Here is a 27,934-nt window from a genome sequence, read left to right on the forward strand (position 1 = left end):
TTCGAATTAGCACTTTTTATTTTTAAAGCACCGTTTTTAAATCATATACAAAATTAAAACTCAGAACCGGGTTTACTATGAGTAATGAGTCATGTTTGCTTTGCCCTTTTCTGTATCTCTTTTAATTTATCTCCATAATACCATTCAGCTAGTTTGTTAGAAGGGACACCAAGCTTGTATGCGAGAACTATCAAATTGGTCATTCCAGTAGTCTGTAATATATGAAAACATGAACATTACATCATCTAACCGGTAAACACTGAGGATATGTATACTATTTTAAAAGTGTGCTGTTTACACCAATATGACTGAAACTCAAAACCACTACAAACAAGACATATATAAACCTACTGTCATCATATCATGTGTTGACATATATTAACATTGCTTTGGTCATAATTATAAATTGTTTAACTGTTTTTAAAACTTTTAGAAAAATATTCTTCTCAAACAATAGATTACCTTATCTGTATTTTGCACAAGCTTTAGGAATTTGAGTTCTCAATGTTCTTAATCTTCATACTTTATGTAGCTTTTTTTAAATTTTCGAACGTAAATGATGAGTCTTTCATAGACGAACCTCAAGCCAGGCGCAGAAAAATTCGAATCCTGGTTTTTATAATGAGTTAATTGTATAAGTGAATAGTCTTCATTTTATCTATCCTATCGTTTTATCGATAAGGCATGTAAAATTTATTGAAGACGAAATAATTTCTCAAAAAGCCGAAAACTAATCAAACACTTTCGAATTGAATTCGCTAAATACAGCAGAAAAGACACATCAGACATGCAAAATAACAACATTTTAACCATTTTGATCTGAGCGTCACTGATGAGTCTTATGTAGACGAAACGCGCGTCTGGCGTATAAAATTATAATCCTGGTACTTTTGATAACTATTTACACCACTGGGTCGATGCCACTGCTGGTGGACGTTTCGTCCCCGAGGGTATCATCAGCCCAGTAGTCAGCACTTCGGTGTTGACATGAATATCAATTATATGGTCATTTTTATAAATTTGCTGTTTACAAAACTTTGAATTTTTCGAAAAACTAAGGATTTTCTTACCCCAGGAGTAGATTACCTTAGCCGTATTTGGCACAACTTTTAGGAATTTTGGGTCCTCAATGCTCTTCAACTTTGTATTTGTTTGGCTTTTTAACTATTTTGATCTGAGCGTCACTGATGAGTCTTATGTAGACGAAACGCGCGTCTGGCGTATAAAATTATAATCCTGGTACTTTTGATAACTATCGTATACATTTGTCAGCTATCGACTTTCATCTGTTTCGGCTTTTCATACAAGTGAGAGGTTTAGCTAGCTATAAAACCAGGTTCAATCCACCATTTTCTACATTAGAAAATGCCTGTACCAAGTCAGGAATATGACAGTTGTTATCCATTCGTTTGATGTGTTTGGACTTTTGATTTTGCCTTTTGATTTTGGATTTTCCTTTTTGAATTTTCCTCGGAGTTCAGTATTTTTGTGTTTTTACTTTTCAACGTTTTTTTTATGTTTGGAATTTTTAATTTATTTTTACTCGTGCATCACTGAAGAGACGTTAATTGCAAAACTGCGCTTCTGGTGCTGTAAAATTGGCACCGTTGATGTTTTGTCAATCTTGCAGATGCATTTCCTTCCTATGAAGTTGCACGGTTCTTCCAATAGGTATTAAGATTAACAAAAAAATACCATATTCCCCAGCGACAGTAGTACACTCATATGCTCTCCTGATATTCAAGTTCAATTGTTACTATAATTATTTTTTTTTAAATAATATAAATAAGAAAAGTTACCCTTATTAGTCCCATTTTTTTCCAGCGTCGTGAAGATGTTATAACAGGATCAGCATCAGCAACACCTATGTGCCCAAATATATGTAGGTCTTCAACCTAATGAAGAAAGAACAACTCTTAAATAAATTATCGTTTAAATTAACATTTAAATTAAAAATATAAAATACCAAATTTTTCCAAGAAAAACTCAGTCACACTGAGCTATATTTTGCAAAACCGTTCGGAATATTGGTACCTCAATACTCTTCAACTTCGTACTTTATTTTGCATTTCAACTTTTGTTTCTATCGTCACTGATAAATCATGTGGATACAAAACGCGCGACTTGTGTGCAATATCATAAGCTTGGTATCTTCAATTATTATGTTTCCATCAGAATACGATCATGTCTATTTACCATTTATATTAAGTTAATTTCTCTCATATATGTGACCTGTTATTTATTCTTTGTATGAAGAGATATTTCTCGTATCGAACTTAACGAAGTGTGAAACGAGAATGTGATACGAAAACTTCGTTTATTTGATTAACTTATCCAGCACCATCATACGAATTAACGATATTTCCATTTACTATTCGTTAGTTTATTTATTTATTTAAAGGGTTAAGACGATGTTCATTTCGTCAATGGCAAACGGACATATCCAATTCTTCAAAACAAATATACAAAACAATCACACTTTTCTCTCTGAAATCTGCTTTTGGTCAATTTGTATTACATTCTGTAGCATACGCATTGTTTGGATGTCTGCGCGATGTTAGAGTTTTACGTAGGAACATGACATCATACGTACATGTGCAAAAGTAAAGATCAACAATTCGCAGTTTTTTCAATCTACATGTAACGAACGGGATCTGCATATTTTCTATATTAACGTTCATAAAAAAAATTGTAAACTCCAGTAACTATTTTTACAATTATCTTACCATCATGTAATCCTCCATCAAATAAACTTCTTTAAAACCACCAGCTTTGTAGTAATTCTGCTTTGTCATAAACAAGATTTGATCACCATACGGACGTTCTAAATAAAGGTTAGAGTTCAATTATGTTGAACAACGGTGTTCCTGTTTTACATCTTTGGCAAATTAAGATAATCATATAATACTAACATAAATATAATCTTTAATTAACTTATATCAATATTTAGATCTTCTGACTTTCATTATACAAAAACCATTAGTCCAATCAATCATATTTTCTGGATATTCAGTAATCATTAGTGCTCTGAGATATAAGATTTGTTTGACATTTCTTCTTTATAAATTAGCAACAACTCAAACTCTCTGAAATAATTTACCTCAAGGTGGTACACAACACCTTCACTCAAATTAGTTTGGCTTGTTTAATTTTTATAAAATTTTGACAAAATACTTTCTTTGACCTTTTCACAAATTATAAAAAAAATCAAAGAACTTGAACCACACTTTATCGGAAAATGTTCCTTGGCATATAGCAATTTGACTAACATTTGACTAATTTTGATCATTGAAATTAATATTTCCTTATTAACAATAGAACGTGATTAAAACGATCAGCAGAGTTATCTCCCTGTATTGTTATGTACCACCTTAATGGAGTACTGTTTGGCTTTTTAGTTTTCTTTGACTTCAAAACTTTTTGGTTCCCAGCACTCTGTATTAATATTATTTATAAAGGCGCTAAAAATGCAAACAAAAACCACACATACAAAACTGGTGAAAGGGAGGTAATGCAGACGATTCATACTTCTTTTATTGCAAAACCAGTCAATACAATAATGATTGTACGTATTCCATTCTTAACTGATTTAATAAACAGCTGCGCCATGAGCGCATGATACGCCCGACGTCTTGTGTGGAAGTTTTATGCAATAATCATAAATAGTTTCTGAGAAAGTTTTAAGCAACTACCATTTATTGCTTTTGAGACATGGCGGGACATGTGAAACCCCCCTCCACCCTGTTTTTTTTTTACTAATATCACTAAAATAAAATTTTGAATCAAACCAAAAACTAAACAGATCTTTAGATTAATATAACAAAGAAGTGTGTACAGTTTCAAGCAATAATCATAAATTGTTTTTGAGATACTGCGCAACATGTAATAAAAACCCTCCCCTTTTTTACAAAATACTCAATAACTCAAAAATAAAATTTTGAGTCATCACCAAAAAGTATACAGATCTTTAAATTAATATAACAAAGAAGTGTGTAAAGTTTTAAGCAATAATCATAAATCGTTTTTGAGATACGGCACGACGTGTAAAAAACCCCTCCCCCTTTTTAACAAAATACTCAATAACTCAAAAATGAAATTTTGAATCATCACAAAAAGTATACAGATCTTAAGATTAATATAACAAAGAAGTGTGTAAAGTTTTAAGCAATAATCATAAATCGTTTTTGAGATACCGCGCGACATGTAAAAAACCCTCCCCCTTTTTTACAAAATACTCAATAACTCAAAAATGAAATTTTGAATCATTACCAAAAAGTATACAGATATTGAGATTAATATAACTAAGAAGTGTGTAAAGTTTTAAGCAATAATCAAAAATCGTTTTTGAGATACAGTGCGACATGTGAAAAAAAAACACCCCCTGTTTTAGTTACAAAGTGTCGTAACTCAAAAAGTTAAAATCTTATTTTCACCAAAAAGTATACAGATCATTTGACCATCATAAAAAACAACTATATTAAGTTTCATGAAATTTAGATAAGTCGTTCTCAAGTTACGGTGCGACATGTTTACGCCGGACAGACGGACAGACAGACGGACGGACGGACGGACACCGGACATGTGTATACAATAATACGTCCCGTCAAAATTTTGACAGGCGTATAAAAACTCGTTAATAATTATATCAATTATTAATTCCTGGACGAGGACATATAAAAGTGGAGATTCGGTATGATTGTCAATGAGATAACTATCCAACAGATTACAAATGGTGTTGATTTAAGAAAATATAGGTCAATGAAAGGCCTTTAACGATGAGCAAAATTCATATGGTGTAGATAAAAGACTGCGACTTGATAAAAAAAACATATGACAGACAAAGGATATCTTACCTAGATACTTAACTCTTATGTTATTTGTAGTCCATTGTAAAACATGCATTTTCATTTTGAAAATTTGACTGCATTTTTGTTCCCTGTGCAAAGATAAAAAAAGGTTCTTAACAGGAACTTTAAAACTTCTTTTCCCTAAAACATATGATACTACATATAAAAAAGATTTTATTTATACATGTTAAACAGTAACAACATATTCTTAACACAAGAATGGAGTTCATTGGTTCCTTTGTATCCGACTTTACAGTATTGGTTTTTCTTATCAATGTAGGCCATATATATATGGTGACCCATAATTGCTCATATTCCCGTCAAGTGAACTCTGGTGAAAAGTTTTGTCATTGGCAATTATACCACATCTCTTAAGTTTAATTATATGAAACACTGCAAAATTACTACACCATGAACATAATTTGTTTGGTCTTAAAGAAGAACCTAAACAATTTCCACTTTCTTCTTTTCCAACAGCAGCTGATATAAACAGAAAGGCAGGATTTTTTTGGTAACCTTTAATAGCTGTGAGTATTGATGTACATGTATATGCTATGTTAATATTTTTTCTGTATTACTAATTATTTTTTTTACTATCAAGGAGGTAAGAAAAATCCTGAATACTTACAAACTATTTAATCCCACAACTTTTTATAAGTATCTATTTATAGTCACTAAATGAGTTAAGATGTGTTTTTGCAGATAAAGTTATTTCAGTAGACCTTGCTAAATTCATCTACAACTTTTCCAAGACTCATGGTTTTATTGGATGCTCATTGATATATAAACTTCGTCTGATTTTGTTTAATAGCATATGGCTTAGACTGGCACATTAGTTTAGTTTAGTGTTGTTTGACTTTGAACAAATCTCTATAAATATCGTCTTTTTAAAAATAAAAATAAAAAAGTTTAAATTTTACCATTTGATAAAAGCAAGACAACAGACGTTTTGACACATCTACTTGCAAATAAACTTAAACCATTGAATTTTTCTTAACCTGCATTGGACCCGATCTCACATGTTCTTTTTACATACCTTTGCTGGAATACTCTTACTTGAGAGCTATTTAAAAAAGTCTCATAATAAAAGTGCTCAATTTTCTATCACAAAAACCTTTTGTTGATATTTTCTTAACATGTATACCTTTCAGGGGCTTCTACCACATCAAAGCCTAATTTGAAACAACCTCCTACATTTCCAGGTTTCTGCAGGCATTTGACTATTGCATGGTCAAACTTATCTGGTGCTTCTGTGTCAGCATGAAGAAACATAAATATATCTCCCTTTGCTTGTTCTGCACCATACCTTTGCTGAAAGCCTCTTCCTTGAAAGCAAAATTTAAAAAAAAATGAATTAAAAAATCTGGGATGAGTGTATCTACCTTAAGCCTCGGTCACACCTTAACGGATAGCTCGAACGGATGTCTAACGGATAACTTTTTTCAATCCGTTCATATCCGTTAGACGTCCGTTCTTATCCGTTAGACGCCCGTCCATATCCGTTACATGTCCGTTTAGCGTACGTTTTATCCGTCCACGTCCGTTCTGTCCGGTGGAAATTTTTGAACGTGTTCAAACGTCTCGGTCACACCTTACCGAATAGCTCGAACGGACGCCTAACGGATAACTTTTTTTCAATCCGTTCATGTCCGTTAGACGTCCGTTCTTATCCGTTAGACGTCTGTCCATATCCGTTGCATTTCCGTTAAGCGTACGTTTTATCCGTCGGCGTCCGTTCTGTTCGGTGGAAAATTTTGAGCATGTTCAAAACTTTGAACGGACTTCCAACGGATAACATGTCAGTTGAACGTCCGTTAGGCGTCCGTTTTGTATCCGTAACGTGTCCGTTATGCATCCGTTACACGTCCGTTTTATTCAGTCAGTACATCAACGGACTCCCAACGGATAATAATTTTGTCAGCGGACAACTTTTATTTTCATCCTTAAGGCGTCCGTTCGTACTATCCTGTAAGGTGTGACCGAGGCTAAAACGGACGTCCAACGGATGAAATGTCCGTTGAACGTCCGGTATGCGTCCGTTTTGTACGGTACTCGTCCGTTTTGTTTCCGTTACGTGCCCGTTATCATATACATCCGTTGGAAGTCTGGAAGATAAATTGACCAACCGACTTCTACCGGACGTTTAACGGATAAAAAGGATGTTGAACGAATGAGAAACGGACTTCTACCGGACGTATAACGGATAAAACGGATGATGAACGGATCTGACACGGATAAATGCCAATTGAAAATTTCGCGTCAGAAATGCCAATTATTTGTATGTCGGATTTCTTACGGTTCTTGATTTTTTGTATTCATAATCGATCTTAGAGTAAGGGCACGTCTTCACAATCAAGCATCTCTTATTCAGATCAGACACTGCCCTTTGGCGGCATTTTGAAGAACAAACCAAAACCAGTTACACAGAAACATTTTGAATACTTATGCGATTTACATATATTATTATTATTGTCGCCTTTAATTGTTCCGTATATCTTGTTCATCCGTTTTATTCGGTACGCTTCAGTTAGGTGTCCGTTTTATGCGGTACTCGTCCGTTTGATGTACGTTCGACATCCGTTCTGTCCGGTACGTTTCCGTTTTTCGTACGTTGCATTTCCGGTGTGTGTCCATTATGCATTCGTTACACGTCCGTTTTATTCGGTCAGTACATCAACGGACTCCCAACGTGCTATTAAGGTGGGATCGAGGCTTCAGTTAAATCATTTTCCAACAAAAAAAAATAATTTTAAACAACACTTTACAAATTTGTCCGTTTTTAGAAATTGTAAAAAAAAGGATAAATTTCATTTTTCATGAAAAAGTAAAATCTCAAAAATACTGAACTCCGAGGAAAATTCAAAAATGAAAGTCCCTAACCAATGGCAAAATCAAAAGCTCAAACACATCAAACGAATGGATAACAACTGTCATATTCCTGACTTCTGTTAGGCATTTTCTTATGCAGGAAATGCTGGAATGAACCATTAATAGCTAGTTAAACCACTCACTTGAATGACAGTCGCATCAAATTCCATTATATGAAATGAATGTAAGTAATAATCCTACCAAAATAAACAAAGGATAAATTGCATTTTCGTATAAAATAACATAAGATAAGATAAGATATTTTTAATCCAATTAAAGGGCCCATGAAGAGCAAACTAATTTATTACAATGAATTTTATATTTGACACAATAATGTTGATATAAATCATATATACATATGAATATAACCATCTCAGTGTTTAGATGTTAAACCACATATCAGATCAGAGCTATACACATGTCATAATGGTGTATCCTGGTGTGCCCACTTTTAATTATATGTATATGTAAACATAGACGGAATTGTTGTTTTAACAATTATAGTTTATTTCTGAATTATAGTCATATTTTTTACCTTATATTTTGCCTGTAAAATTAAAAGAGAAGAATATTATATTCTGCTATTAAATCAAGGAAAATATGCAAAATTTTTTTATATTTTATATATATTTGGCAGGATAATGTATTTTATTAAAAAAATTTAGGGAAAATGTGTACTAAAATGAATAAATATTTCAATTTATCAACAAATATTTTTAATTACTAGTATTGGTACATTGTGAAAAAATTGGGAAAAGTAAAATAATTAAACTAAAGATTAAATAGAATAAATCTCATTTGAATATCTTTTAATTTACTCAACTTATTTTTTTTAAATTTCAATACAATACACTGTTTCAAAATTTAGTAAAATATAAAATTATCCAATTAATTTGACAACTAGAATATAAATGCAACTGTTCAGTAGCCATTGATCAACAACACCAGTTACAGCTCCAACCAGAAACACTATCCATTGACTACGAGACAGCAACCAACAACGCAACACAGACAGTATGTCCAGGGGTAACCGTGAAAGGCTGCTTCTTCCATTTCACCCAGTGTATATGGCGAAAGGCACAGAAATATGGACTACAGCCCTGTTATAAAGAAAATGAAGACATTACTTAACTGATACGACGAGCCGTAGTACTACTGGTACCTCTTGTTCCACCCCACCTTGTTGACGATGTTTGGCTAAACACTTAAGAAGACATTAGAGAAACTGAAAACATACCCGCTACAAGTTCATTTACAGATTACGTGACAGAGTTTTGGGTTGAAAACTACCGCTTTCTATGGAACCACTATTACACAGAAGGACTCGCACCATGCACAAATCATCTGGAAGGATGGCACAACAAACATAAGAAGCGACTCAAACACGCCCACCCAAACATCTACGAGATCATTGAGCTACTGAAGAAGACAAAGGCACTAACAGAATGCAACATTATCCAGTATGCAGCATGAGGAATCCGCCCACCTTAAAGACGACCATACAGAGTAATAGACACCAGACTCATATACAGATACCAACAAGGACCCATCAACGTGGTAGATTACTCTGACGCAACATCCCATCTTCTCCATTTGAACTGAACAATGAAGTGAATTATTGTTAATTGTGACTTTGCAAATATATTAAATGTTTTGTTACTTTTGATGTATATATAAAAAAATGTATTTCTCATCATTTTACATGTAGTGCCCTTATTACTTTTCTGTGCTTAATTGATTTCCTTATGCAATGCATTCATAAAATTAATTTATTAATTAAATAAAGTTTGCAATGAAAGAGTACTCAGTGTATAAATATATTTCTATCGTGAATTGATATTAAATTACTGAGAAAAAATATTTGATTTTTTTTATTATTTTGCTATACAATAAAACAACCTGAATATTTGGAAAACACTTACAAACTATTTACCTAAGTTGGAACAGACTATACAATTGTATGCTCATTAAACCTTTTGTCTTTTTTGTTTTCATAACTAATAGATAATTGGTAGAAATAAAAAGTGGGCAAACCAGGAGTAAACCGTCATAATAGAAAGAAAGAGAAAAAAAGCCATCACAATAGTCCATTTGCCAATTCCCGTAATTGGCCCTGTAATAAGGGACATTTTTTCAGGTGTCTCCCTTATGAGGGACATTAATTTTTACTTACAATGGAGAGCTTGCAGAAAGAGCAAATTTACCTGTATAAGATGAAGGAAAGCAAAATGTCTACCAAAAAAAACTGTATTGCAATGCATTTGCAATTATTACAATTAACATTTCATTTTATATTGATTTTAACAAAAATAAAAAATAAACAAATAAATCGTTTATTTGAGGGTCAAGTATAATGTATCATACCTGGAGAACTTTTAATCACTTTTATTTCTACATCTTTTGTTTTAGCGAACTTTTCAACAACAGAAATTGTATCGTCAGTACTTCCACCATCACTGACAATGATTTCTTCTATGGCCTGCGTTCTGGAGCACTTCTAAATTAAGAAAGTAAAATAAAATAACAATCCTTTACAGCAGCGCAATTTGAAAGATAGCAATTAACTCTTATTGCAGTTTCAAACTGTAAAGATGCAAAATGCAATTTCTTTCAAATTTTATCATATTTGGTCTAAAATAGATGGTGATTCAAATTAAAAAAAACACTGCCGTATGTGGTCCATGTTTTTTGGAATTTAGGGTTCTCAATGCTCTTTAATTTTATACCTTGCTGGCTCTCTAATACCGGCGTCAAACATCAGCGTATAGCTCCGACGTACGTAGGGCGTGTTAAAAAATCATGTACGCTGCTAGTAATTTTGAATGCATTTAACCTGTCAATCATATCTGTAACGTGCGCACAATGAGCTTTAAGCGTGTATTGGGCGTACGAGAAGCGTAACTAAGCCTTTATCGGGCGTTCAAGAAACGTATGGTTGTGTATGCCTGGCGTTTGTCTAACGTAGATGGAATGCACGCTACGAAGGAAAAAAGTTTCCTGAACGTATTTGAGACGCGTCCCGGTCGTATCTTGGACGTTCTATTATGGGTTGTTTGTTACAAATACACCCGCATACATTTTAGTTAAAGTCAAACGATCTCGAAGCGTATACAACGTGCCCTTAACGTGTCCCAAACTTACCTGTAGCGCGTTAAACGCGCTTGAAGCATATGTATAAAGTGCGTGTAGCGTTCAGGTATAACCTAGACACACACTTGAGCTGGATGAAAATTTTTATGCTGCATACAAATTTCCTCGAGTTGTAGCGTTCACCGAGCGTATACCTTTTTTATTTCAACGTACTTCAAACTTATGCAACGCGCGTTTAACGTTCCTCTGGCGTGCAACTAACGTATACCGACTTTGTCAATTTTCTCTGTACGTTAAATGCACACCGGTCTATACGCCAATGTGTGACGCCGGCATAACTATTTTGATCTGAGCATTACTGATGAGTCTAATGTAGATGAACGCGCGTTTGGCGTTTCAATTCGTTGAAGGCCGTACCTTGACCTTTAATGGTTTACTTTCATAAATTCTTATTTGTGCACTCATACCACATCTTCCTATTTCTATTGGTACCTTTGATTACTATTGCAACTGTTTAATCAACTACTTAAAAAAAATGAAAACAAAGAAGAATACATTTTTTATGACTAAATAACTGCATCGTATTTACAAATAAAATGTCATTTCAAAAAGATGAACTTCCCATTATGAGAAACACATCTGTTCATTTCCAAAATTAGCACTGTAATAAGATTCAGTCATTTTACAAGCACTTAATTAAATGCAACCATGACATTAAATGAATAAATCAATTTGAAAACGATTATACTACTGGTCAGAGATAAAGGAATACATTGATAGTTCTGAATTTTACTCTAGCTTATGAAATCATATAGTACTAGTATGACAAATTTAAACCGAGTTTGCAGCTTGACTGTTATTTGTAAATTCATTCAAAAGTCATAAAATTGAAAAGCAGCTACACAGTTAACATAATTATCAGCCACACAGCTGTTTTCATTACTGTTATCATGATGTCCCTTCAATATACTTGGAAACCCCCAAATATTTATATACAGATCATACCTTTAAAACTGTCTCCAGTGTAGATAAGATATTATCTGCTTCATTGTATACAGGAATTATAATACTGATTCTTGGATTAGCAAGTTGTTCTTTAGTTACTTGTAACTCCTTTTCGAGTACCTCCAGATCTTGTGCGACATCCTGTAGGATTTCAGCAAAACAACAAATCAAGATAAATATTTTTACTTTTCAACAATTTTTCCCTGCATTAAAAACAAATTCGACGGGAAAATAGGACAATGTTTGGTCAACCTTGCAGTGAAAATGATTGTTTCAGAAAACTTATTAGAATACACATGAAATATTGCAGATGTTTAACATTTGTGACTGAAGGCTATTTCATCACTAATTGTTCGGACTTGAAGGTTAAACCCAGCAACAAATTAACTGTTTATATTTCATTGTATATTGTTTTAGATATCGAATTGCTCGAATATAGCATCAATATATGCGTCTTTCATAGTTACGTTTTTAGCTTTAAAGATCATATTTAATATGGTAGTGTTTTATCAATTAAGAATGGAAATGGAGAATGCGTCAAAGGGCTATAACCCGACAAAAGCAGAAAACAGCCGAAGGGTCTTCAACAAAACGATATGAGCCCGCACCCGAAGGCGGGCTTCAGCTGGCCCCTTATCAAAAATGTGTACTAGTTCAGTGAAAATGGACGCCACACTAAACTCCAAAACATATCAATGAAATAAAATTTAAAAACAACATACAAGAATAACAAAAGTCAGAGGTTCCTGACATGGAACATGCGCAAAAATTCGGCGGGGTTAAATATATTTTGTGAGATCTCAACCTTCCCCGTAATTTATCTGCCTATTACAATCATTAATCTACTTACCACATCATTCAAACATGTGTCTAATATGCCTAATGATATTCCTAGATCTTTCGCTCTTTCTGACTGTTCCCTGAAGACTGTTTCTGAACCCCAGTTTATATCACTGAACATGTCATCTAAAATGTTGAATTTTAGTAGATGAAAAAATCCTGTGACTGATAACAAATAACGGTATGATAAGGAATCTAATTCTCTGACGAAAAGCAATTCTTTTAGAATTTTCTTGACATTAAATGGACATTACAGTCATGTCTCGAATACCTTGACTTGCAGACGGTATCTACCAGCTTTCCCATCGTCATGAAGACTCACAAAACCAAGCAACCAACCTTGCAACAACTGCAAAACAAGTAGAACTATATAGAGTTTCACGCTGCATTGAAAACCCATTGGTGGCCTTCGGCTGTTGTCTGCTCTATGGTCGTGTTGTTGTATATTTAACACATTCCCCATTTCAATTCTCAATTTTATAAATGCAAAAAAGACACCATATATGAGAGTAAACGTAAACCAACTTAATGAAACCAAAGTGAGAGATTCACCCATTGAAGATGTCCAAAAATTTACAATTCTTGGAAAATTCATCAGTACATCAGGAGGGACAGATGGAGACATCCAATCTAGAAAAAGAAAAGCAACAACAAGCCTTTGCTATCATTGATCCAGTATTCAACCCAAATATATAATTAAATACTTCTCTAATGGTCAGAAACTTGGAGACTAACAGCTGTGTCTACAAAAACATTCAATTTTTTCATGAACAGGTATTTTATAAACATTATTGGAATCAAGAGGCCAAACACTATTAGCAACAACGAAATATGGAAAAGGACAAGACAAGAACCAATAGAAATAACGATTACAACACGCAGATGGAAATGAATTGGACACACGTTACGTAAAAACAACTCAAATGTAACTAGACAGGCGTTAGGTTGGAATCCTGAGTGCCATCGTAAAAGAGGGCGACCAAAAAATACCTAGCGCAGAGATGTAACATCTGACCTACAGAAAATTGGGAAAACATCGGGAGAAGCAAATAAACTAGCCAAGGACAGGTAAAGACTGAAATCCACTGTCGCGCTATGTCACCAATGGGAACTAAATCATGTTAAGTTGACAGTAAAATAATGCTAAGAAAGATAAAATACTTGGGACAATTTTAAAAGGTTTTAAGACAAAATGCATTCAAAACTTATTTACAACAACCCTTCCGAACAAGTGCTGTATCATATTAAAGTTTAATTCATATTCCTGATTTTAATACAGGTACTATCAAAAAAAGGAGGTCGACTTAGAAGGAAGTTATCACCAAATATATAGTATAGCTCGTATTGTTATCCAATATGTAACAGTTGTTCTCTTTTCGTTTAATTTGTATTCAATCCATTTTACTTCAACTGATCAAATTAAATATGTAAAAACAAATTTTGATCTGAAGGAAGATATTGTACAATATATTATGCATGTTTCATGCCTTTCCTTTACCATGTGTCTTATGCTGATCTATTAATGTGTAGTATAAAAAAATATATTGTTTGATCAGTTTGGTGTTAAAAATGTCAGTTGATCTAGCTGTTATGTTGTTTAATTTCTGTCCCATGTACAACACATCATTTTATCTGTTGTATATATTATATATATTTTTGGACCGCGATTTGATCAGACATATATTTGTATCTTATACAATGTGATTGTTACAGAGTATCTGAGTCTGGTGGCGTACAAATCTTAAGCCTGGTATCTTTGATGGATTTTTACAACCTACCCAATTTAACATTAGCTGACTTTGAGATTCCGACTAAGTAATATCCACCATCAGCCGCTGGTCCTAACACCATGTCAGATCCGTTCTGTAGTTTGTGGTATGCTTCTGATATTAAATTTGAATTTATACCAGGAATATCACTTCCTGCAATTTATATTATTAATAAACAAAAAGCATAATAAATTCATCAAATAACCGCATTTTGCTGTTGAAGGTATTTTGATAGAATAGTAAATTTGTTTTAGTTTTTTTGTAAAATTTGGCATACAAGTACGTCGCCAACCAAAATAAAAATCATTATAGTATTCAAATATACTACTGTGTTTCAAACAGGATTTTAATTAAGGATGTCCTTCCTATACATTTTTGTAATAAATGGATGTTGGGTTCTCTTCGTGCGTTTATAATTACTGACAAGGTACAATAAACAGGATATGTCATTATATGTCTCTGTTGTACCCTAACTGAAAATTGAAAAAATAATGTCTTTATCTCTTTTATTTTCTAATTGAAGTCTTTTAAAAACTAGTTGAACAAATATATGGAAAGCACATAAAATCGTCGAACAAGGTTCTTAAATTTTGTCTTTAAATTATCATTTCTCCATTTTCAATTCCATAGATTTTTGTTATATTGAATTATTGTACATCTCATCTACTAGTAATTGATCATATTTACTGTTCAAAGTATCTCTTCATTTGTGTTTTGTTTTGTTTTTAAGAAACACAAAAAGGTAAACATTTCAATAAAAGTCTCCTGATTTAAATAAAAATTGGGAAACAATTCAAACGAGAAAACTATCAGACTAATCAATAATACAACAATTTACGAAAACAGAATTGACAGAAAAGAGTCTATGACAACCACTAAGGCAGCAACAATTTGATTTTCTGTTGGGCTATGGGTTTTTTTGGAAAAAATATGACAACCACCAAGGCAGCAACAATTTGATTTTCTGGGGGGGGGGGGGGGGGGCTATGGTTTTTTTTTGAAAAAAAAAGTTTGTTTCCAGTTTTTGGAGAAAAAAATAATTTGTTTTTGATTCTGAGAAAAAAAAATTGTTTGTTTCACCCTCAACACTATATGTAATGCTAAAATTGAATGAAAAAAATGTTTTCGACTTGTCGCGAAAAAAATAGATTGTTTTTGATTCTGAGAAAAAAAAATTGTTTGTTTCACCCTCAGCTGCCACTATATGTAATGCTAAAATTGAATGAAAAAATGTTTTCGACTTGTCGCGAAAAAAATAGAAAATTTGTCCAGAAAAAATAACCATAGCCCCCCCGAAATCAAATGGTTGCTGCCTAAACGTCATGCTATTGCCTTTGGCATAGGCACATACAGAATGTGGTGGGGTAAAAATAAAACATGTTTGTGAGCGCTTAACTCTACTTCTGACCTTGGACAATTGTGTAAAATCATAACACAAAAACTAACTGTGAACATCCGTTTTAATTCGCTTATTAAACTCCTAGATCGTATAGTTTTCATGTTCAATATGGGAAGTTCCGAACTTGCACTAGGCTGTTCTTTTCATATATAATTTACACAGGCACTTGTCTCAGAAAAAATTTCCTATATACCTTATTATAACACAATAAGGTATATAGGGGGAAAATTTATGAGACAAGTGCCTGTGATAATTTATCATCAATTCAAAACATTTACGCTAATAATGATTCGGTTTATATAAGGTGTATGATCTTTATAATTTATTTGACGCCTTACTGAACACTTTATACCATCGCATGATAGGATAAAATGTTTGTTGGCAGACCCTATTTTACCTATATATTTTCTACCTTCGATTTTCTTGAACAAAAGAAAACTGAATACTAGTTAAAAGACATCGCTCGGTCGATATCGTAGTAAATAAAAACATCAGACCTTGTATAGTTCACTGACGGATATACCTCAGTAAAGTCATATCTTAGATTTGATTACATCTACAAATAACTAAAACGTATTACAAATTTCTATTAAGCAATTTTGTTAACTATTTTGTTTTGTTGCTGTTGCTGGCCTTGAAAATATAATATTAAATATTAACTATATTGCATTGGTCGTCGATCGCGACTGATTACTTTGAAAAGAACGTCTAATATTTTTCCGTAGTTATATAAACACTGATATTTATTTATTCGAACTAGTTTTTTTTAAGAAACGAGCCTTATAGTCGGGTATATAGACCTCGATATGAAATATTCAACTAAGAAAAATATATAACGACCATATTTATTACATATCAATTTACGAAAAACAAATGTGACAGACACAAACCAACGACAATCATTGAATTACAGGCTCCTGGTTTGGTTTAGGCACATATAGCTAACATGTCGCATGTTTAAAGATGTTGGACGGCGCATATCCCAGTGTTACCGCTATGCAAGTTTTTTTGTTTTACATTTGTTATGAATATAGAACTTATATTTTCAAAAAATAAAATGTTATCAGTACTCGTAATTGTTTGCTGCAATTAGCATGTTTATTTTTACAATAGACATAAAAATGTGTGGTATGAGTGCCAATGCGACAACTCTCAATCCAAGTAAGAACAAAGATATAATAAACATGTGAAAGCTCTCTCACAGGCAAAGATAAACCTTACAATCCTTCCACAAGTCAAATATAGTTGACCTATAACTAAACACATGTGGAAGAAGACCAGCTGTGAAGCATATGATATATATATATATATATAATGTCCCTTTTTGGTGGCGTTCGTCTTGCTGAGTCTTAAGTTTTCTATGTTTTGTTTCGTTGACTGCAGTTTTTCTTTTTGGTATTTAATTTTAATTCTGTTTCATTTTTCTGATACTTTGTCTTAAACATGTTAGACTTGTCAGTTTCAAGGTTTGGTATCTTCTTTCCCTCTTTTTAAAGTATAGACTTCCCCATATTCATTCATTTGGGGTGAAAGGTGTGACATTCTAGTTATTTCTTCATATTAAGCCTTCTAATGTTTTAGCGCAGTTATTTTCTAGTTTGGAACTTAAAAGAGTGAAACATTGATTTTCTTTGTCATTTTCGGAAGAAACAAAATCAAATCATCAATTATTTCATGGATCTATGACTTAGTGCAAATTCATGCAGTTCTTTTTTTTTTTAACATTATGATATGTTTGCCTATACGTGTGTGTGTATTTTTGGGGTTGCTTTTATTTTTTGTGCAATATTGTCAAGTTTTAATCCACCGAAATATTTTTTCGGATAAAAAAACTTAAAATTTCATTATTTTTATAAAACGCTGCTTATTTACCTATAATTATAGTATATTTTGAGTTCCTTTTAAAGCTGTCTTTGAATGCACTTGATAGTTTGTTTCCTAGACAACCGTTCGCCTGTTGCTGCCACGTAACATAATTTTTCCTCCGTCCTAACCAATATTTCATTTGACTATCTGTGCAGCCATTATAGTATACGTTCACAGAAATGTCATCATCCTTCCGACAGTAATCTTCTATGTTGTTTAAAATATGGTCAGTCTTCAAAAGCAATAAAACAGTTTATTATAATGGAATAAATAAAGAACCAAACAAAGATACATAAAATACGTTAGAACTTTACTATTTCACTTACAGTATCAGCATTCTCCTAGAATACCTAAATGTTAACTAGATAGTGATTTGTTTCTTTCAGACAAATAAAATGTTTAAGGTATAACGGAAATTTAACGTCAAAATATTCAGAAGCATTTACTACAGGTCGAGAGTGTAAATATCTTAAACTGTTTCCAAAATTCAGGCGTCCACTAGCTTTTAAAAAGAGCTCAATACTACTTTAAAACCATTTTACCTTTGGAAAACAGAAAACATTTTCGTATATTATGATATCAGTAGTTTTAAAACATGAAAACAGGATGTATGTTATTTAGTTTTAAAGTTTTCAGAAGTTATATTGTAATCGTGTTGAAAATCCATTCTTACTTTTTTATATGTTTTAATGTAAGCAAAAATCACCATGATGTCACTACCGTCAGGCTAAAACTGACATCGCAAACTCCCTTTTTTATTTCATTCTCAATACTCTTAATAAAACGTGCAGGGTTAAAAGTTTTTGTATTACTAAGATCAATTGATATAACTGCACTTTTCATGCTGAATCTTCTACAGTATTGCTAAAAAAATCTTTCTTGACTTACAAATTGTTGGGTTTTTTTTTAAGCGCTTGCCTTTATACCGGCGTTACACATCAGCGTATAGCTCCGACGCACGCCGGGCGTGTTCAAAAATCATGTACGCTGCCAACTCGCTAGTAATTTTGGATGCATTCAACCTGTCAATCATATCTGTAACGTGCGCACAACGAGCTTTAAGCGTGTATTTTGCGTATTAGAAGCGTTACGGTACCTAAGCGTTTATCAGGCGTTGAAGAAACGTATGTTGGCGTATGCCTGGCGTTTGTCTAACATAGATGGAATGCACGCTACGATAGAAAAAAGTTTCTTGAACGTATTTGAGACGCGTTCCGGTCGTATCTTGGACGTTCTATAATGGGATGTTTGTTACAAACATACCCGCATCCGTTTTAGTTAAAGTCGAACGACCTTGAAGCGTATACAACGTGCCATTAACGTGTCTCAAATTTATCTGTAGTGTTTTCAACGCGCTCGTAGCGCACGTATTACGTGTGTGTAGCGTACAGTTATACGCTAGACACACGCTAGAGCTGAATGAAAATTTTTTAATGCTGCTTAAAAATTTCCTCGAGTTGTAGCGTTCACCAAGCGTATACCTTTGTATTTCGACGTACTTCAAACTTATGCAACGCGCGTTTAACGAATGCTTAAGCCTCGGTCACACCTTCGGATAGCACGAACGGACGCCTAACGGATGAAAATAAAAGTTGTCCGTTAACAAAATTGTTATCCGTTGGGAGTCCGTTGATGTACTGACCGAATAAAACGGACGTGTAACGGATGCATAACGGACACACACCGGATATGCAACGTACGAGAAACGGACACGTACCGGACAGAACGGATGTCGAACATACATCCAACGGACGAGTACCGCATAAACGGACACCTAACGGAAGCGTACCGGATAAAACGGATGAACAAGATAAACGGAAAAATTAAAGGCGACAATAATAATAAATGTAAATCGCATATATATTCAAAATGTTTCTGTGTAACTGGTTTTGGTTTGTTCTTCAAAATTCCACCAAAGGGCAGTGTCTGGTCTGAATAAGAACTGCTTGATTGTGAAGACGTGCCTATACTCTAAGTCTGGAAGATAAATTCACCAACGGACTTCTACCGGACGTTTAACGTTCGAGCTATCCGGTAAGGTGTGATCGAGGCTTTAGCGTTCCTCTGGCGTGCAACTAACGTATACCAACTTTATCAATTGTCTCTGTACGTTTGGTGCACGTCGGTCTATACGCCAATGTGTGACGCCGGCATTAAATATACATCACTTGCTGATAGGATTAATGTACGGAAGCGTATTAGCGCCACACATTTTATTTTTTTTATTTTTCTTCTTATGTTTGCGTTACAACGCAAACCTTTGCGTTATAACGCAAGCATTTGCGTTATAACGCAAACCTTTGCGATATAACGCAAACCTTTTGCACGCAAACCTTTGCGATATAACGCAAACCTTTGCGTTAAACGCAAACCTTTGCGTTGTAACGCAAACCTTTTGCTTTTGCGTTATAACGCAAACCTTTGCGTTATAACGCAAACATCTTTATTTCAATTATTCATTAAGTTTTGTATATATGTTCGTCTGTCATTCATTCCGGATGTGATTTACTAGTAGATAAAAAAAGAAACATACATACAAGGCCAAATCATTATAATAAATATGCATAGGAATAATGGAATAATTGAAGTGCAATTATACATAAATGAAGACTGATTTGTGCATCAGAAAAGTATATAATTTAACAAGAAAATAGATATAGTATATAGTCATATTAAAATTGAAAGATCAAAAATAATGTCATACAATTGTGAAACCTCCAAGTCAAATAGACAAAATGATCTTTCTGCTTTAAAATGAATTATTAATAAGGAAACATTTTTTTTTAAGTCTCAGAATATGATCAAGATTCTTTGATAGAAAGTCATTGAATTTTCATTTCAATATAATGAAGTATTTTTAAGATGCTTGGGTAGCAATTTGAATAGAGAGAACATAATTTTATTAATAAAACATCTTCATTCTATACATTTATTGCCAAAGGGTAGCTTGTTTGAATGTAACCTACTTTACACAGTTCTCAAACGAGAGCTTACTTTGGAAGTATATTTATATTCGGTTATAGCTATATAAGCAGGGTTAGGTATAACCTCAATTTACTCAATTTTCTTTGTAATATATATACTAGTAGTAACTTGGATATCGTTTTTGGGGACCTTTATAGTTTGTTGTTTAGTGTGAGCCAATGCTCCGTGTTGAAGACCGTAATTCGGCCTATGATGGTTTACTTTTACGAATAGTGACTTAGATGGAGAGTTTTCTTATTGGCACTCATACCACATCTTCTTATATTATTCTGCTCATTATTAGTCATTGATATGATCTAATTATTCAAACAGTTTACCTTGCAATTACTACAAAGGTGATAAATTTTATTATATCCAGCCTCCTCCATTAATAACTACTGTTTCCTTTGAATCTTAAATAAGAAATAAGATAAAACAAATGTTTGCGTTATAACGCAAAGGTTTGCGTTATAACGCAAACATAGGAAGAAAAATAAAAAAAAAACGTGTGGCGCTAATATGCTTCCGTATTAATGACGGCTAGTCCGGAGGATATTGCTCTGCAGATTATCTTGTCTTGGTAGTTATTATAATCTAACATTAAAAAAAACTATTAATTTGAAGAGTAGAATCCTTACTATTTTTTCTTATGTTTATTTTACCCTGACATGTCCTGGTGTCATTCTGATTTGTTCACTTTTAATTGTCCTCGTTTGTGCATGAGACAACTAAGTGTTATAGAATAGAGGGAAAGGATAACAAAGGGACATTCATACTCATAAGTCTTAATAAGACAACGCCATGACTTAAAAGATATAGTAATCTCAGTGTGCAATTGCAGCATCATTCTTCTTATATTTACATATTTGCATTAATACAATTACACCGCGTCTAAACCGTCCTTAGTGAACTGTTACTGTAGTTCTCTGCATGCATGGAATTTGACTGAATTAACTCAACTGTATTCATTAATTACGTACAATGACATAATGATAAAGATAACATATCACCTGTAATTTTTTTATATTAAATGCGGAAATATTACAAGTATATTTCCTCTTACTAAAGCATAAATGTTCAAAAAATTATGTTAATTAAAAAACTAACTCTGGAATTAACCATGGAGATATAACAGAATTAAAACATGCACAAAAGTTGTAGTAATGTTTACTATTCAATCCTTAATTTATCTAAAACCCCAAAAAGATTCATCTAATTTTCCCTGTTCTAAATCACATCCAGAGATATGCTCTTATTTACTTCAATTCGAACTGCTCTATACCTAGAAACGATCCCGACGGTTCTATCCTATAAATGGTGTAGACAGTTCTAACAAAGGACTGAACACTGAACATGACAGTTCTACCTTATTTATAGATAAAAAAATGTGGTATTAGTGCCAATGAGACAACTCCCAATCCGCGTCACAATGTATACAAATTTATTTGGCCGTTTTTTTTCGAGTGTCCTTCAGGCTTGGTGAGTCTTTTGAAGACGAAATGCTTGTCTAGAGTACAAGGTCTATGATGTCATTGAGTTTATCGGACAGTAAGTTCTACCAAAGAACTGTTTAGAGTAGTTTAATGACAGATTATTGTGATGATTCTTAAAAACTGATTCCAACTGTAATTTCAAACTAAACAATGATTTAGATGTGTTCATAGTTACTGTCCAAATTATGTAATCAGATGTATAATGTGTGTGCAGGATAGTTGATGAATAATTGGTCAGAACATCTAAAGTTTTCATCCAAATTCAAGCCAAGCATAAAAACTATTAAAAATCCAATTTTAAAACATTTCAAGAATTCATAGATTGTTTCGTGCTTATACTTTCACATTTACTCATTGAACTCGATGAACAGTATTCTTTGTATCCTGTTCCTGTTGGCTTATCCCGGATTTTATGTTTCTTTAAAGACGAACCAATAAAGAAATTGTGTAAGTCAAATCCGGTAAAGCGGTTCTTTCTTTGCATTATTCTACACTTCGTTGACAGCTTACATTAGATATGGTGGGCAAAGACATACAAGCTTTGGTAATCCTACTCTTGAGACTAGTCATGATAAAACCAGATGTTCCGCAGGGCGCAGCTTTATACGACCGCAGAGGTTGAACCCTGAACGGTTGGGGCAAGTATGGACACAACTTTCAAGCTGGATTCAGCTCTAAATTTGGATTGTGATTAAATAGTTGACACAGCATAGGTTTCTGACACAGAATGAATGTGGTCTAATGAACTTAAAATATTTGTTTTGCCTTTGAGCAATTCACTATGCTGTTGAATATTAATCCTCTCACAAAAATGTATGAAGAAAATTTTCTTTTTATTTATGAAATCTAAAATGAGAAAAATTTACCCCCCCCCCCCCTTTTTTCACATCCCTCTTTCCCTTTTTCCAAAATTGATCTCAATTCAAATTTCTAATGGAGTTTGCAACAATAACTACTCATTTAAAAACATCATAAAATATTAAAATGTAAAATAAAGTGCTTGTTATCACTGAATGGTAAAGATTGTTTTAATTTATTAGTTGGTAGTAAAAGTGAATATACATTGTATATTGTATAAAACAATGATTTAAGTTGATTCAACTACTATTTTGGACAAAGAAAGATAACTCCAATTGAAAATGTCTTGCTATTGCACAATATTGTGCAATAAGATATTTCTTGCTATTGCGCAATACTATGCAATTGAAAATATTTGCTATTGGCCACAGACCACAATTAAATTCTCTATTAGTTCTTTATAACGTTTTGTTGAATTAAAAAAAATGCACCTAATCTTTTTGTCCAATTTTTTGTGTGTGTGTAAAGAACAGTTCTAGTCCACAAATATATCCAACATTCAGAAAGATTGCTCTGCTGTATTTTACAAATTTAGCCAATACACATCCATACCCCTGTGGACAAGTCAAGAGATGTTCCGAAAACTGTAAATATCACCTTTTTGCACAGCTGTTGCCTAATCACTCTTTCCATATTAAAATCAGTTAAAATAAAACATCCAAAAGTTTATTTCAGCTCTCTTCTTTCATTTCCACCCCAGAAAAACTAAGAAATGTATGAGAAAGGGAAAGAAAAAAAATAAAGAAAAAATACACTGTAATTAAAGGGAACTATATTCGTGGACAACGAAAAGCGGGATCATTAATTGTGGTCTTGGGCCTATTGCACAAAACTGTGCAATTGAAGATTTCTTGCTATTGCACAATACTGTGCAATTGAAGATTTCTTGTTATTGCTGAATACTGTGCAATTGAAAATTTCTTGCTATTGCACAATACTTAATATAATAATTTTGGATCCCGATTTGAACCAACTTGAAAACTGGGCCCATAATCAAAAATCTAAGTACATGTTTAGATTCAGCATATCAAAGAAGCCCAAGAATTAAATTTTTGTTAAAATCAAACTTAGTTTAATTTTGGACCCTTTTGGACCTTAATGTAGACCAATTTGAAAAAGGGACCAAAAATTAAGAATCTACATACACAGTTAGATTTGGCATATCAAAGAACCCCAATTATTCAATTTTTGATGAAATCAAACAAAGTTTAATTTTGGACCCCGATTTGGACCAACTTGAAAACTGGGCCAATAATCAAAAATCTAAGTACATATTTAGATTCAGCATATCAAAGAAGCTCAAGAATTAAATTTTTGTAAAAATCAAACTTTAATAGTTTAATTTTGGCCCCTTTGGACTTCAATGTAGACCAATTTGAAAACGGGACCAAAAATTAAGAATCTACATACAAAGTTAGATTTGGCATATCATAGAACCCCAATTATTCAATTTTTGATGAAATCAAACAAAGTTCAATTTTAAACCCTTTGGGCCCTTTTTTCCTAAACTGTTGGGACCAAAACTCCCAAAATCAAACCAAACCTTCCTTTTATGGTCATAAACCTTGTGTTTAAATTTCATAGATTTCTATTTACTTATACTAAAGTTATGGTGCGAAAACCAAGAATAATGCTTATTTGGGCCCTTTTTGGACCCTAATTCCTAAACTGTTGGGACCTCAACTCCCAAAATCAATCCCAACCTTCCTTTTAAGGTCATAAACCTTGTGTTTAAATTTCATTGATTTCTATTTACTTATACTAAAGTTATTGTGCGAAAACCAAGAATAATGCTTATTTGGGCCCTTTTTTGGCCCCTAATTCCTAAACAGTTGGAACCAAAACTCCCAAAATCAATCCCAACCTTCCTTTTGTGGTCATAAACCTTGTGTCAAAATTTCATAGATTTCTATTTATAAAAACTAAAGTTATAGTGCGAAAACCAAGAAAATGCTTATTTGGGCCCTTTTTTGGCCCCTTATTCCTAAACAGTTGGAACCAAAACTCCCAAAATTAATGCCCACCTTTCTTTTGTGGTAATAAACCTTGTGTCCAAATTTCATAGATTTCTATTTACTTAAACTAAAGTTATCGTGCGAAAACCAAGAAAATGCTTATTTGGGCCCTTTTTGGCCCCTAATTCCTAAAATGTTGGGACTAAAACTCCCAAAATCATTTCCAACCTTCCTTTTGTGGTCATAAACCTTGTGTTAAAATTTCATAGATTTCTATTCACTTTTACTAAAGTTAGAGTGCGAAAACTAAAAGTATTCGGACGACGACGACGATGCAGACGACGACGCCAACGTGATACCAATATACGACCAAAAAAATTTCAATTTTGGCGGTCCTATAAAGAGGCCTAAGATACTGAAAGCTCGTTCAAAATTATATGTCGAAACTGAACTGATATCGCCATGACAAAAAAGGAAAGACCAAATGGCAAACAACAGTATTCAGAAAGTTGCTGTATAAAATCACACTCAGTATGAGATACATGTATATTTTAACCGATACAAACTCATCCAAGTCAGTTCATGTAGAGCATATTACAAATGTCACTGCTCATACAATGGTGTTTCACGTGATAGACATGAAAGAAGGCAGCATTTAAGAATAAACAAACAGTAGGTATGCGATTTGTTGTTTTATGGTCCCATTAAATCCCAGTAAAATGAGTTAGGGCTCTCTGGACATTCATATTAAACATATTAAATGGCTGGAATGTAGGGAGATCTCAAAATTCTTAGTGATAGTAGTTGAATGTACTAAATTGTCTAGAAAGAGTAGGACACTCGTATAGTCTTACAGGCTTTATACACCTATAAAAGGCTCAAGGGTTTGGGAAAGAAAGACAGTGAATTATTATCAATCCATTTACAATCCTTGTCCATGCACCAGTGAATTTTGGAACCATATAGGATACGTGTTCTTCTCTCATAAAACAGAACCACTTGAAGAGTTCTTCTTGTCGAATACGTTATCCCTTTTTCTTGATGTGTCTATATCCCGTCTTAATTTTTTTTGAAATCAGAAAACGTCAGTGTACAAAGTGTTGAACGATGCAGCACTTGACTATCGAAATTAAAAGGTTTGTAACGATGCTTAATAGTCAGAAAAAGAATAACGCATCATCAATCACAACAAAAAGTAGGGTTACAATACTGATCAATTTCAATCCTCAATCACCGGTGCTCCAACAGCATATCCTCCATTGCCACATTCAAGAACAAAATACGACATTGAGGATATGCTGTCAAGGCATTGGGATCGACTTGAAATTCCATAGAGCAGAACAGCTGAAATAACTGTCAAACACACGCAGGTTGTAAAGCACCCGCTAGGACACAATCGCAGACTCATCATTAGTGGCAATCACTGATGGCTTTTGCCAGGGTTGTTGGACAGACGCAGTTAGTATATTCTGGAAATATCAGTTTACAAAGGTCAGTAACTAGTAGAAAATAAATACTACTGGCTGAAGAAGTAGCTATCCTCGTGGTTCTTGAACGCAGCAAAACATTATTTAAAGACCAGTTTACTAATGTGAAAATACTACCAGATTGACAAACGTCTGTAGACATCGTGACTCTAATCTGACAATCTTCGAACTATATCATGTATATCAACAAAATACTAAACATTAAAAACATAAGTGGGACACTCCTGAGACACCTTATTCGAACAACCGTATATTTGATCCCAGTTCGTGCTACTAAAGCCGTAACCTAGATAGCAGATCAGTTGGCAAATGATACTGCAAAAGAGGTATCATCTCCAAAACACAATATAATGACATGGTAGTGTCAGATGCAAGAAGTGCAGTCAACAGGATCAATATTGCAGCAAAATTTTAAAATGCTAATGGCAAAGATGGACCATCAGTCATGTCAGTCAGGACACTTGGATACAATTTTTTGAAATTGTACTCATTGTTGGAATCCAACTAGGGACAACAAATATCCTATAATATGAAAAATTGGTCGGAACTAAGAACAGATTGTATGCACACAGCAATCATGGCAATCAAGTAGTCAATCTCGTACATGTACACCACAAATTGTGAATGTATTGAAGAACATGAAGAAGAAACATATATACATTGACATAAGAACATTTTAATATTATATTGCCTAAGACACCAACTAAATAGAGAAGACATGTTAGTTGAGGCAGTTGGGATCAATGGACAAAATCAGTATTCACTATTGTCACAATGCAACATAGAAAGAATATACGAAATAGTATCTTAAACTCCTTTTGAAGAATACATGCTGTTACGTATAGGCATGGTAGGAACAGGGTATAATTTCAAGAACTGGCAAATCCTTAAATCACGATCATGTGCTTTAAGAAGTTTATCCAAGTACTATGAGAAATAACATTGGGCAAAAGGGTACATGATGAGGAAACCCAGAAGTGTTAATTAATTTAAAGTTATAGGCCGCGTTTGACCTTAGGATTAGGCCTATGATCAGCATTCAAAGGGTTCTTTATACTTTGTCAAGCAAATGAAGTCGGCGGAGAACAGTCGTTACTTTTTATGATCATGCAACGAAGGCGTGAACACAGAGGGTAAGGTGAACACATGAATAGGTAAATAGGCTATGCTTACCATTCTCAGTTGACAATAGGCTGCACAGTCCTCCCCAACTGCAGGAGTTAACCTTGTCTTTGTTGTACCAGGAATGGGATATCGAGAGAAAACAATCAATTCATGGTTTCTTGTCTTTCGAAATATCTTTTTGAAGTATATAAACATTGATACAAGCATTGTTCCACAAAAGACATAAACCAGAAGCATTTTTATGACAAATCACGTGACATTTAAATTTAGATTTTCTGAAAATGTTGTAAGCGGTCATCAAAGTTATAATGTTTCGTGTTGAATTTGGAGATAATTTATCAATTTAAAAAACTTTAATTCACTTGATA

The 27,934-nt window shown here is 33.4% G+C and overlaps 1 protein-coding gene across 1 annotated transcript; it reads right to left on the minus strand.

The window, feature by feature from the left end:
• Window positions 1–27,844, minus strand: LOC139493029 (uncharacterized). Its single transcript, XM_071281173.1, has 11 exons — window positions 27,615–27,844; window positions 17,691–17,916; window positions 14,429–14,572; window positions 12,661–12,776; window positions 11,811–11,951; window positions 10,080–10,212; window positions 5,992–6,172; window positions 4,854–4,936; window positions 2,727–2,824; window positions 1,800–1,895; window positions 1–212 (listed from the first exon to the last, which is right to left on the minus strand). Exons 1-11 carry the CDS (start codon window positions 27,801–27,803, stop codon window positions 90–92), a joined length of 1,530 nt encoding a protein of 509 aa, XP_071137274.1. The 5' UTR covers window positions 27,804–27,844; the 3' UTR covers window positions 1–89.
• Between the last annotated feature and the right edge of the window lie 90 nt (window positions 27,845–27,934).

The sequence above is a fragment of the Mytilus edulis genome, chromosome 1 (assembly GCF_963676685.1).
Source record: "Mytilus edulis chromosome 1, xbMytEdul2.2, whole genome shotgun sequence".
NCBI lineage: Eukaryota > Metazoa > Mollusca > Bivalvia > Mytilida > Mytilidae > Mytilus > Mytilus edulis.

Bases quoted from the DNA above. Each gene is read 5' to 3' on its own strand.
- LOC139493029 (XM_071281173.1), bottom strand. From the start codon at position 27,803: ATGCTTCTGGTTTATGTCTTTTGTGGAACAATGCTTGTATCAATGTTT. The intron at 12,777-14,428 runs GTAGGTTGTAAA...TCAACATTTTAG, and splicing joins GTCAGCTAATGTTAAATTGG to ATGACATGTTCAGTGATATA. The intron at 213-1,799 runs GTAACTTTTCTT...CATATATTACAG, and splicing joins AAAAAATGGGACTAATAAGG to ACTACTGGAATGACCAATTT.